The sequence below is a fragment of the Pseudorca crassidens genome, chromosome 15 (assembly GCF_039906515.1).
Source record: "Pseudorca crassidens isolate mPseCra1 chromosome 15, mPseCra1.hap1, whole genome shotgun sequence".
In the NCBI taxonomy this organism is placed as follows: domain Eukaryota; kingdom Metazoa; phylum Chordata; class Mammalia; order Artiodactyla; family Delphinidae; genus Pseudorca; species Pseudorca crassidens.
In genome coordinates this window covers 71,670,078-71,682,431 of record NC_090310.1, presented here as the reverse complement: position 1 = coordinate 71,682,431, position 12,354 = coordinate 71,670,078, and the positions used below count along the sequence as shown (strand labels likewise).

The 12,354-nt window shown below is 47.4% G+C and overlaps 1 protein-coding gene across 13 annotated transcripts in view; it reads left to right on the top strand.

Annotated features, from left to right (window-relative positions):
- The window catches only part of PTPRT (protein tyrosine phosphatase receptor type T), a 1,092,462-nt gene that overhangs the window by 876,998 nt on the left and 203,110 nt on the right, over positions 1–12,354 (top strand). For 6 of the 13 annotated variants that reach the window (XM_067708173.1, XM_067708172.1, XM_067708167.1 and 3 more), the window contains exon 14: positions 11,779–11,835. The exons of the other annotated variants lie outside the window; for them this stretch is intronic. In XM_067708173.1, the coding sequence (XP_067564274.1) occupies positions 11,779–11,835 (57 nt within the window). The remainder of the gene's footprint in view (positions 1–11,778; positions 11,836–12,354) is intronic. 13 annotated transcript variants of the gene reach the window in all.

Below are 12,354 nucleotides of genomic sequence, written 5' to 3'. Positions count from 1 at the left end.
GATAGCTTTTAGGGATGTGCAAGGAGCCAGAACGGGCCCTGCCAGAGGGGGCCCCGGAGGTGGGCTGAGGTCCAGATGTGGTTCCTGTTCCTTTCGGAAGCTGAGCGAGGCTGCCTCATGCAGAGGAGCTGCGTGTTCTGTGGAAGGAGCCTAGGGCAGGGGGTACACACAGTGGGCCACCCGTACACACCAGATGCTGGGTCCGTGGCAGCAAGACCCTTCCCAGACCCCACATGATGGTGGAGCATCAGGTGCTGCGCAGGGCCAGGCCTGCTGGGACGGGCACCAGCACCGCTGTTTGAGAGGAGTTCTGATGAGCAACTGCTCAGGCCTAACCACTAATTTCCCAGTCACATTGTGCCATGGCAGGAAGGTCCTGGCACACAGTTGACCCTCGAAAAATGCCTGCTGAAGTAGGAAATGCATTTGAAGTCAGCATTTCACTGCAGCAAGGCTCGGAGACTCTGGGGGTCTCACTCCATCTTCTCAAACCTCAGCAGCACCGTATCTAAAGTGATCCCCATCTACCCATTCACACAACGATTTTTGAACGTACCTCCTGCCAGTGGTTTGCTGATAAACCTGCTCTTTGTAAAAGAAAAGCCCTTATTTGTTGTCTTTGTCCATTTCCAGGGTGTAAAGATACCCACAAATCCAATATCAAGTTACCAGTGGTTTAACAACTGGCTTACAAGAAAGTCCTGAATGTTTAGCAACATTTCTTCTGTAGCGAGCAGATGCAAGCCAGCTCCAGCACACCGAGACCTCGACCCACTAGTTTGTTATGAGGATCAAATGATATCATAAACATAAACGTGGTTTTATTTACTGCAAATTGTCCTGGAAATTTTAAAAAATCATGATCGATGACCATTATTTCTCCCGTGTGGTCAGCTCACTCACTGAGCACGTGTGAGCCAGGTACCTTGTAAGGAACTAGGGACTTTGTGATGAACCAGCAGGCGTGCTTCTGGTCCTCAGGAAGCTCACAGTCTAGGGCAGAAACAGACGTTAAGTGAAGGATGGCAACAGACAGTGGTGGAGTTACGATTGTGATCAGTGCCTCTAAAGAGAAGTGAGAGGTACTGAGTGAGGTCTGATGGCAGCAGAGGTAAAGCCCTAGGCACTAATGAGTGTGTGTTCCTGGGACACCCCCTGGGGCTCCCTCCCCTGGGATGGGTGCAGCGTGAGAGACTTCGTGCCCCCTCGTCCCATCACCACCCTTTCTCAACGAACACTGGGAATTGAGTCGAAGGGTGGCATTTGAGAAGCCAGCGGACTCAGGACCTCACGCTGTGAGAGGAGCTACACCCTTGGCCCAGACTCCACGGGACGAGCCAAGTCCCCCGTGTTTAGAGAGCATCTGGCCGGTGGATTCACACACCACCAGGGGGCAGTATTTATTTATAGAGCCGGGGCAGAACCTCCTGCTGAAGGCGCTGCTAAAGGACTGTGGGGTGGAAGTTTGCTATTAGCTAGTGGAAGGGTTAGTTCTGGGATTAGGACAGGCTCCTCTCAGAATGCTGGAAGGCAGTCTTTTTCATTGATATGGAGGGGCGAGGGCATGGTGTACCATCCCAGGTGCACATCTTCTGTACCTTGTTCCCCAGCCAGGGGTTGGCTGTTAACGCTGACTGGAGATTCAGAGGAATCAGAACATGAGTTCAGCTGTAGTGGGGAAGAGAAATTTGTCAGTGAGCAGATAAAGAAGAATGGTAGCATTTAAGACAGATTCCCGAGAAGCAGAGCCCGAGGCAGGGATTTGGGTGCGTGGGATGTACTGAGGGAGAGCTCTTGGAAGAAACCTGTAAGTGCAAGAGGGAAAAGGCTGAGTAAGAATCTCTTCTCAGATAAAGTTAAGTCTAGGCAAGATCCCGGGGTAGAGTGTAAAGTTCTCCAAAGTTGTTCAGCTTTGAGGCAAGAAACCAGGACTCCTCCCCCATACCCATCAGCCCTTGGAATTTTCCCTTCCCTTCCCCTTCTCCTTCCCCTCAGGAGATGTCTCACGTAGCTCCAGAGGAAGTGGCACCTCTGAGCCTTGCACAAGTCTCTGGACAGAGTCACAGGGGTGAGTCCTTAGCCCCCCACACACGCAGGAGCTGGAGGATGTCACACCAATCTGTAAAGGAGATCTGGGTGTGGCACCAACAGCGTGGACCACAGGGCTCTTATTATATGGAACATGTAACATCTTCAGGTTGAGGATGGCAAAAAGCTAGTGGAATTGCCTCAAGTTCAAGATCTAAAAGAACATTTCAGAAGCCCTTTGCTTGGCAGACTTTAGCTCCGGGAGTCTGCTCAGAGCTATATAGAGAAAACTACAGCCAATGGGTAAATAGACATTAAGTTTTGGTTTGGAAACAGAGAACTCTGATTCAGACTTTGAAGGGAGGGCAGTGAGGGAGAAAAAAAGATCCATTCAAAAGTTAGGTTTTGTTCTTGTAGTTAAAACAGCAACTGTGAGAAAGGGCAAGTAAGAGGGAGGTGGACTTAGACCCATTCAATACTGTTCACTCTATATTTGGAAGACGGGGGACGGGCTCGTTGTAGGAACCAGGTTGAAGAGACGAGCAGAACATGCCTGGGAAAACGGAGCTTGTGAAAACTTGGGGTGGGAGACCTAAACTTCCAAGGTGCTGAAATTTAAGTGAGAGACAACTCTTCCCAGGCGAGCGGATCATCCTGCCTGTGGAGGATGCCCAGGGTTGCAGTGGCTGAAAGAGGTACCCAGTATCTCAATTCATACCCTTCTGGCTGGGCCAGAGCAGGCCATGGGGGAAATGGAACTGAACACAGAGGCTCAGTTCTGGAACCAGATTGGTCCGTTCCCCTTCCAGAAGCTGTGTGCAGTTCCATCCAAGCCCTCCTGCCTACGCATTCTCCTACCTAATTCTTCCCCACCTCCTTCCATGTACTCGTTCACTTTGCTGCTTCCTCCCGCCCACAGGCCCTGCCTCCACCAGACTTGACTGCATGATCTGGCCCTTTCCTACCCTCCAGCTTCATCCAGGCTTCTATCCTCTTATTCACTGCACTCCAGCACACTGCTCTTTCAAGGTCCTTCCAGCCTCAGGACTGTTGCCGAAATATCGGCTTCCCTGTGCACCGATGCCAAACGGAAATACGGAGGCAGAGATTTTGGAGGAAGAGGGAGATGGCTTTATTGTTCTGCCAGGCAGAAGGGAAGACACAGCAGGCTAGCGCCTCAAGAACTGTGTGTGTCCTCCCACCCCCAAACGGAGAAGATTTTATATGTGGGACTCGCAGTCCAGGGTATATGATAAGGATCAAAGTAGTGAAGGTCTTGCATTCTTCTTCCTGCATTATTTCAAAACAGTCACAGCTGGCATCAGGCAGCCAGGTAATTGAGTCAGCTTGTCTCTGGGTTATCGGCTTGCAACCTTTTTTCTGAAATGCAAATGCTACAAAGGGTGATTTGCTACAAGGGAGCGCAGGATGTAATTCACATAGTGTTAAAGAGTAATAGGTTAGCTTTGCGATGTACAAATCTAGTTACAGACACTACAGATTAGTAACAGTTAAAAACTAGGAGTGATTAACTCTTTCAGGCCATGTTATGTTTCTTCTCTAGCCTGTTCACTGTTCCCTTTACTTTCCTTGTTCTCAGGAGAGGGAAAACTTTATTTCTGTTTTTGCTGCAGTAAGACCTTTCCTCATCCTGCCCCCTCTGCCTGAAATTATCTAGCTTAACAGATGTACATCTTTCAGATTGCAGCTTCAATCCCTCCTCCTCAGAAAGACCATCCTAACCTCCAGTCTAATGTGTATCCCCAACGTTTTCCACTCTCATTATACCCTGTACTTTTTTTCATAGCATTCATCATGACTTACAAATATATATATTTTTGTTGGCTTACATATTGATTGTCTGTCTCCCAGCGAGATTCTAAGTGAAGTAAGTGAAAGGATCGTGCCTATTTTGAGCCATGTTGTGTCAGATCCTAACGAACATTAGTGCTCAGTAATATATGTTGAATGAACAAATAGATAAATGAATGGACTGATCACTCAATTAATCAATCAATTAATGTATGGATCAATGGCTAAATGGCTGGCTGGATGGATGGATGGATGAGGTCTTCCATGACCTCATTTTTTCAAATACAAGCTACTTGTCAAAATGCTCTCTTGAGGACTTCCCTTGTGGTGCAGTGGTTAAGAATCCGCCTGCCAATGCAGGGGACACGGGTTCGAGCCCTTGTCTGGGAAGATCCCACGTGCTACGGAGCAACTAAGCCCGTGCACCACAACTACTGAAGCCTGCACGCTCTAGGGCCCGCGTGTGGCAACTACTGAGCCCACGTGTTGCAACTACTGAAGCCCATGTGCCTGTGCTCTGCAACAAGAGAAGCCACTGCAGTGAGAAGCCTGCGCACCGCAACAAAGACCCAACGCGGCCAAAAGAAATAAATAAAATTAAAAAAATTTTTTTTTAATGTCCTCTTGGAAGGTAGGAATAAAAGTGGTAGAGGCAGGGATTAGCTACATGATCTACAATCCCCACTAACAAAAAGACCAGCCAGGCTCCACTTAATTGCCTGTTGTGACAGGGACCTCACTACTCCCCCAGGGAGGTCATCCCACCATTGGACACTTCAGTTGAAGGAAACCTCAACATCAGGGGTCCAAATTGGCTCCCTATTAGTTCTGCCATTCAGTCTTTGGGGCCACATAAATCTGCCTTTTCTCCTTCCAGAAAATAAAATTTGCCTCCTCGGACTTGTTCCCCCCACCCCAGTTGGGGGCAATCAGGTCCTTGCTTGTCCACTGTCTTCCCATTGGAACCTCTCTGGCCGCCCGCAGGCAGCCTCACTCCCATCTTTGGTGCCAGCCGGCAAGGGAACACAGCTGGCTCTGCAGACTCCCGCTGGGTGTGCCCAAGTGGCAGTTGGAAAAATCAGCTTTGATTTGATTTGCAAACTGAGCCCAGTCATTGAGACAAAATAAATCCGGAAACCCATAAAGCCATTTGCAGAATTGCTTTGCAGAAGAAAGTCAGTTTTAATCTAGTAAACAGTCTCTAAGGATCCCATTAAAACAACCCCCTCAGAGTAGGTGCTGAAAGCTGAACTCCAGAATAATGAAGCATGAGATAAGGGGCCAGTGTCACCCATAGTCCCGTGCTGCCTGGTGGTATTGATGGACCAAAACCACTGTCTTGGGTAACAAGAGGGTGGGTAATAGTCTTTTGTAAATGTGGCTTCTTTTTTTTTTTTTTTAATTAATTTATTTATTTGTATGTTTATTTTTGGCTGTGTCGGGTCTTCGTTTCTGCACGAGGGCTTTCTCTAGTTGCGGCAAGCAGGAGCCACTCTTCATTGCAGTGCACGGGCCTCTCACTATCGTGGCCTCTCTTGTTGCGGAGCACAGGCTCCAGCTGCGCAGGCTCAGTAGTTGTGGCTCACGGGCTCAGCCGCTCCTCAGCGTGTGGGATCCTCCCAGACCAGGGCTCGAACCCATGTCCCCTGCATCGGCAGGCAGACTCCCAACCACTGCGCTGCCAGGGAAACCCTGTGGCTTCTTTTTATAATGGCTAAGCCTGAGGTAGATTTCATCCAGCGTTTTCTCTCCTCTCTTCCTAATGGATTCTCACCCCTGCAGGGACAATAAATAACCATTCTCCAGTGAGATGCCCTCATTTCACAGATGCTAAGACTGGGGCCCAGAAGGGGAGTGATGTGTCCCTATGTGTCCCTGGCTTTTTTAGTTACAAGAATAACCTGCCGCAGGTTATGTGAGAAGCCAAGCAAGATGTAGGAGTCGTCTGCTATCAGATAGGAGATGCCCGCTGCCCGCCCTCCCTGCTTCCACTGATCTACTTCTATATGGAAAGTTCTGTCTTGTATAAAGCTTCCTCGAGAGATTACCTGGAATAATGGGAAATCAGAGACACCTGGTTTCAAATCCCACATCCAAAATTTAGCTGTTTAACCTTGAACAAGTCACGACCTCTAGGAGTCCATCCCATCCCTTTTCGGCCTACGATCATTAGTTCTTTCCCCTGATAATTTGGGATAATGCACATAAAAGGTCAAGAACATCATAGATGATACAGCTTGCACGTCCTTTCTTCCTTCTTCTGGGTCTTGTCTTATATGAGACCTGGAGACCCAGGTCTACTAAGCACGCATCTTCTCTCTGCTCTTCCCCAAGGAAGCCAAAGCCTGGACCGTAGTCGCTTCTCGTGCAGTTGTACAAACCAGGCGTTTATCAAATGGACTCAGGCTAGATTCGAAGTGCAGAAACTGAGAGGGGACAGGAATGACACTGGCCTTGGCTCTCAGCATTTATCCTCTTCATCTACAGGCCATTGTGTTTAGATGAGCTCCTACACAGCAATAATATATTTGCATTGCTTGAGTATAAGGTTTTGCTCATGCACTTGCTAACCTTTGACTGTGGCACTTCTCCCCTTCTCATCATCTGCCCAGCAATTTCAGGAGGGATCCAGAATCACAGGGTGCTCAAATCTAGCTATGGCAGCTGGAAGTAGGGGCTATAATGAAGGATCACTTGTGAGAGGCTAGGCTATAGTGAGTGAGTCTGTTGGAAAACTCTTGGTTATTGTTCAGTCCTTAGAAGTCCTACCAGACTTTCAGAGGAGAAAGCCCAGGTGTGTGTTTTGACGTTAGGGCAGGGAAGTGGTACTCCTCTCTAGCCAAGCCCCATGAGATGAATTTTCCATGCTTGGGGTTCTCAGAATTACTTTAGTGTAACAAGGTCTCTTTGTCCCTTGGGCCTCTTTGCTCTCACCCAGCATCTTCTAGACCCTAAAATGCCAATGGAATAATGTGGATTTCCTTGAAGGTTATGTGATAAGATGGAATAAGAGGATTATATCATGAGTATACTGTAAAAGAACCTAAAGAAGACCTTTAAATATCCCAACCCTTTAACATTTTTCTTGCTACAACAGCTGGAACATCTGTCTAGTCTTCTCTGTCCTCGCCCTACTCCCTACTCTCTAGATTTGCCCTGGCCACCACCCTGTGACACACAGACGTGCACACCTTCTCCACACCCCACTCAGGAAGACAAAGCTGGTACAACAGAGTCCAGAAAACAAAAGCCAAGACCAATACTTGTCCTTCAAGCATATCCCTGGGGAGTCCTATTTCATCCCTCTAAACTAGAAATGAGGAGTATCTACTTAAAACCTGAGACACCCAAGTTGACTTTAGCTCAGATCTGATATCCCAAAGTCATTGCATCTTATGAAGGGAATAGTAGGCCTTTTAAAATCAGGAGTCAAGGAAAGGGAGAAAACGTGGGTAGGCGGGAGCCAAGGGATAGAAATACAAAGCATAAAGCTCCACTGGAGCTTTCTCTGATGGGGTCTCAATGTAGTGTCGGGAGTGTTAGCAACAATTAACCACCTACTGTGTGCAAGTCATAGGGCTGTGTGTTCACATGAGTCTCCAGTGCAATGATAGCAGTAAAGCCTGGCATTTATTATGCACTAAATAAATAGTGGTCACCATTATTACCCTTACTTAAGAAATGAAGCAGTGTAAGCTCAGATGGGTTAAATAAAGAGCTTAAGGTCTCTCAGAATTGTCACTCCGATCTAACTCCAAAGCTCATGGCATTTCCATGGCGCCATTTTGAATCTTGTCAGTACCACAGACTGGGTGAGATTCTATGAGCCGCTGTCAGGGTCCTCTGTCTCCTATTTGTTAACCCCTTCCCATCCCTCTCTTCCAGTAACAGCTGATAATAGAACCTTTAGGGTGTGATGATGGGTCTTTGGCCTGTCTTCAGCAGTATCCAAGCTAAGTCCTGGGATCTGGAGCAAAAGGTGGGGTCCCTCAAGGAGCCCTCAGCTTTACTTCCACAATGTACCGAAGCTCATAAATGAAGAAATTAATTTGTCTTCAAGGTTATCTGATCCAGGGCCATCTTTAGCCTATCAGCATCTCTTTGCATTCAACCTTCATTGCTTTAGAAGGGAAGAAAACCAGAAAGCAAGTCTGAGGCACTCAGTATTCAGACCTCCTTCTTCTTTGCGTGGTCCCAATGTTTTTGTTATGGCTGTCATAGATACATATGAGCAAGCTCTGGAAGCTGTGAAGAGAGAAGGATCATGAATCCTCCAGTAGAAAAGCCACATTGTAGGCAGACCGGATGCCAGAGGAGAAAGCAAGGGACTTCATCTTTTGTTCTGCTGGATTAGTCAGGATAAGCTAGGCTTTGCTGCAACAACAAATTAATACCTAAATCTCAGTAGTTCAGTGCCACAAAGGCTTCTTTGTTGTTATGCCATCTAGAATATAAATGGCCTCAAAGGACCCCATAGCAGGGGAGAAGTAAGTATGGAAGTAGTAACCTGGATCTTAAATACTTCACTTGGAAATAACTCATGTGACTTCCACTTACATGACATGACCTTGATGAGACTAGAATTCTTCCATATGCCTTAAGGAGAGATGGGCCAGGCAACAGTAAACACCAGTTGTCTCTAGCACTAAATATATGAGTCCTTTTCCTATTTCTACTTCCTTTGTGTCCTGCTGAGACCCATTATCCATCACTTAACTTCTACTACTCCACCCACTGGGAAGACTTCTCCCCATCCCAGCACCTGTCCAGATACACCTCTGTTCCCACCCCTCATAGCTAAGCATTCCTGCTAAACAGTTGTAGCCATAAATTGTAGCGTGGGGAGGCTCCTCTGGGCCTCCCAACCAAACTAAGGCTTTAACTCTTTTTCATTTAATCCTCGAAAGAACTTCATGAGATACTTACTGTCATCCCCATTTTATAAGTAGAGAAATTGAAACTCCAAAATGTGTGTAATTTTCCAAGTGACACGGCTAGTAAATGAAAAATACTAAACTAGAATTTCATTTATCCATTTAGTTTTGAGTGCAACTTAATATTGATATGTGGTCCCTCGTCTCCTAGAGGTTAAGAAGTTTGTCTTTGGATTTGGACAGTCTTTGACTCCAGGCTAGAAAATGTACTTAACTGCTCTGTGTCTCAGTTTCCCCACCTATGAAACAATGACAATAACACCACTTACTTCACGGGGCTAATTAAGAAGTTAATGAGCACATCAAGTGCTTAGTGCTATGCCTGGCTAATAATAAGCACTCAACAAATAGTAAGTAGTGAGGGAGCCAACCAAGAGTAATTATATCAATATGCTATGATGAGGGCTATGGTGAAGGTAAATTCAGGACGCTGTGGAAGCAGAGAGAAGAGACACATAAGTCAAGGTAGGGTGTACCTTCTCAGGTATGTGGTCACTGAGACAAAGTTTTGAAAGAAGAGTGACAATTATATTGAACAAGGCTGGAGAGTAAGACAGGGAGGTCTTCTGAGCTGAGGAATGTACACGTGCAGATCACTGGAGGCAAGAGAGGTGGCCACTGAACTTGAATGGGACGGGGTTCCTTTGAACCATGGCTAGAATGCCAGTGTGACCACAGGAGGCTGGGAGGGATCAGAGGTGAGGCTGGAGTGGTAAGCAAGTCCAGGACACTGAGGACACTGCATTAGCCCCGTGGCGTCTAGAGGACCAATGATTGTCCTGAGACAGTGCGAGCCCTTGGAGGTGCTCGGCAGGCTGCCTTTGTCGCGAAGGCTACCCTAATTACAGCTTAGAAACTGGACCAGAGAACGGAGACTGAGGCAAGGATATGGCTGGAGCAGGGAAGAACAGGTAGGAGGCTGCTGAAAGAGGCCAGATGGGGATTTGAGTCACCTCTTCTCTCAGCCTTCTATTTCTTTTTCTGACATGCCAGGCCAGCAGTCTCTGTCTTGCCTGCCTCAAAAGGTTGGGGGCACATTTACTAAAAACATGCGCTTAGAACAGGGGTCGGCAAACTTTTCTGTGAAGGGCCAGATAGTGACTTTCAGTTTTTCAGGCCATATGGTCTCTGTCACTACTTCTCCACTTTGTCATCGTAGCACAAAAGCAGCCGTAGATAATGCATGTAAAACGAGTGTGGCTGTGTTCCAATACAAATTTATTTATGGACACCGAAATTTGAATTTTATTTAATTTTCATGTGTCACAAAATATTACTCTTCTTTTTATTTTTTTTCCCAGCCATTAAAAAGTGTAAAAACCATCTTCACCAGTGGGCACACAGAAAACAGTGGGTGGCCAGATTTGGCCTACCAGCTATAGTAGTTTCCTATAAAACTAGAACGTGATTTGAAAGGGGTGAAGTTGGACTTGGAATGTGGTTTGAAAATGTTGAAGTTCCCCATACCTTTGAGGGAGGAGTATTATGATTACCGTTGACTGGTGGTTACAGTTTGACGTATTTCACAGCTGTTGGTAAAGCTTGCCATTTGTGTGAATTTTTGAAATTATGTATTTCCTGTTTCTCAGTTGGTCTGGGACGTCCTACCCCTCTCTCCATTTTGTATAAGGACTTTATACAATTTTGTTGATGAATCACTAGAGAAACACGCAGCCTTTGACGGGGCCTAGGACACCTTCCTGCTTTTTGATTCAGTTTCGAGAGGCAAGTAGTGGGTTCAAAAGGACAGAACATTGAAGTCGTACAAACCGGGATCTGAATACTGCCTCTGCCAGTTCAGAGTTCTGTGGCCTTGAGCAAGTTATATCAATTTTCTGATTCATCCTTCCTTCATTCATTTATTCAACAGATATACCCTGAGTACCTACTGTGCAGCTCCACCACAATGCCACAGCAGGACATTTGTAAATGACAGTGACTGATTTCAAGGAGACTCAGAATTGCGGGGGTGGCAGCCACTTAAAATACAGTGAGGTTATTGCTTGGGGAAGGGAAGACCAGGGTGTTCGGGGAAGACAGAAGAAGGGCACTGACCCATATATGGTGGGTCTCCCAGAGCGAAGGACTTCTGAACCGACACCTGGAGGATGAACAGTCGTCATCCAGGTGAAGAGGCAGGAAGGGGGTATTTCCACACCAAGTTACCAGCCTAGGTAAGGCCTGCCGACAAGAAGGTGGGCCGGGGGGCGCTGCTGATGAGGGAAAGGAGTTTATTGTGCTCGGGACAGAGCACAGAGTGCGGTGGTGGGAGTGGAGAGAGGCTGGAGGGGCGGGCAGGGAACTCATCACTGACGGTCTGTGAACTGGGTTAAGGAGGTTGAAGTTGACCTGGAGCACAACAGGGTCACTGATGCGTTTCGACTGAAGGATGGAGAACGGACTGAAGGGGACAGGACTGGAGGCGGGAGGACCAGCAGGGGCTGCTTCAATAACCCAAGCGAAACAGGAGGATGTCTTGAACGGAGTGGAGATGAAATTGGAGAGAAGGGGGCAGCTTCAGTACCTTTTCTGGAGTAGAATTAAGAAGGCATGCCAAGTGATCAGAAGTGGGAGATCAGTAAAAAGGAGAGGTAAAGGACGACTCCCAGGCTTGTAGACGGCATGGCTACGTGGATGGTGACACCATTTACAAAGAAAGGGAAGACGGGGAGAAGATGTCTGGGTGGAAAGGCTATGGGTTCGTTTATAATAATACTGACCTTTCTGGGTTGTTCTAAGTCTTAGAAACATTGTATGTGAAGTACCTGGCAGAGTCCCTGGCATGTGGTGGGTGCTTGATAAATGGTGACTCTTATTATTTCATTAAAAAAAATCTATTTCAGGCCCTGTTTTGTTAGATCATGATGTTCTTTTGCTGTTTAGCTTGAGCTCTTCAGAGCCGCGAGAATTGCAGCTTTGTTCACCGTACTGCACGTGTTCATGTGTGTTTCTTTCTCTCCTTCTCTTCTGCATGCTGCCTGGGGACTGGCTTCCTTGTGGTCAGCACCAATGGGCAGCGCCCAGGTGACCCCGGGGACTCCACTCTGCCTTCTCACCACAGGTGATCACCAGAGCCCTGGGCGGGGGGGAGGGGAGTGAGAGCAGCCTGTGCTCAGTGGTCCCTGGAGGCCAGGTGCACCCGAGAGGAACTGGCAGTCTCTCCAACCCACCCACATATCCACCCACGCAGCCATCCCTCCACCCCCCCATCTCTCCCTCCCTCCCTCCCTCCCTCCCTCCCTCTATCCATCCATCCATCTATTCATCCATTCACCCATTCTACTAACGCATACACAGTACCTACTATGTGCCAGGCACTGCTCTAAGCGTTGAGGTATATAGTGATGAGCAAAAGAAAACCTATTCCTGTACCTTTGGGGGAGGGGAAAGAGCCATTCATCCAAAAAAAAGAAAAAAACTACACAAATAAATGGACAGCTGCAACTCTGAGTCAGGCTACAAAGAAGAGATGTGTGGTGTTCAAAATAAACCAACAAACATACCTGGAGCCCAGGGAATGATTCCCAGGGGAAGTGACAGCTGAGCTGTGGTCTGAGGTTGGGGGAAAATTGACCTACCT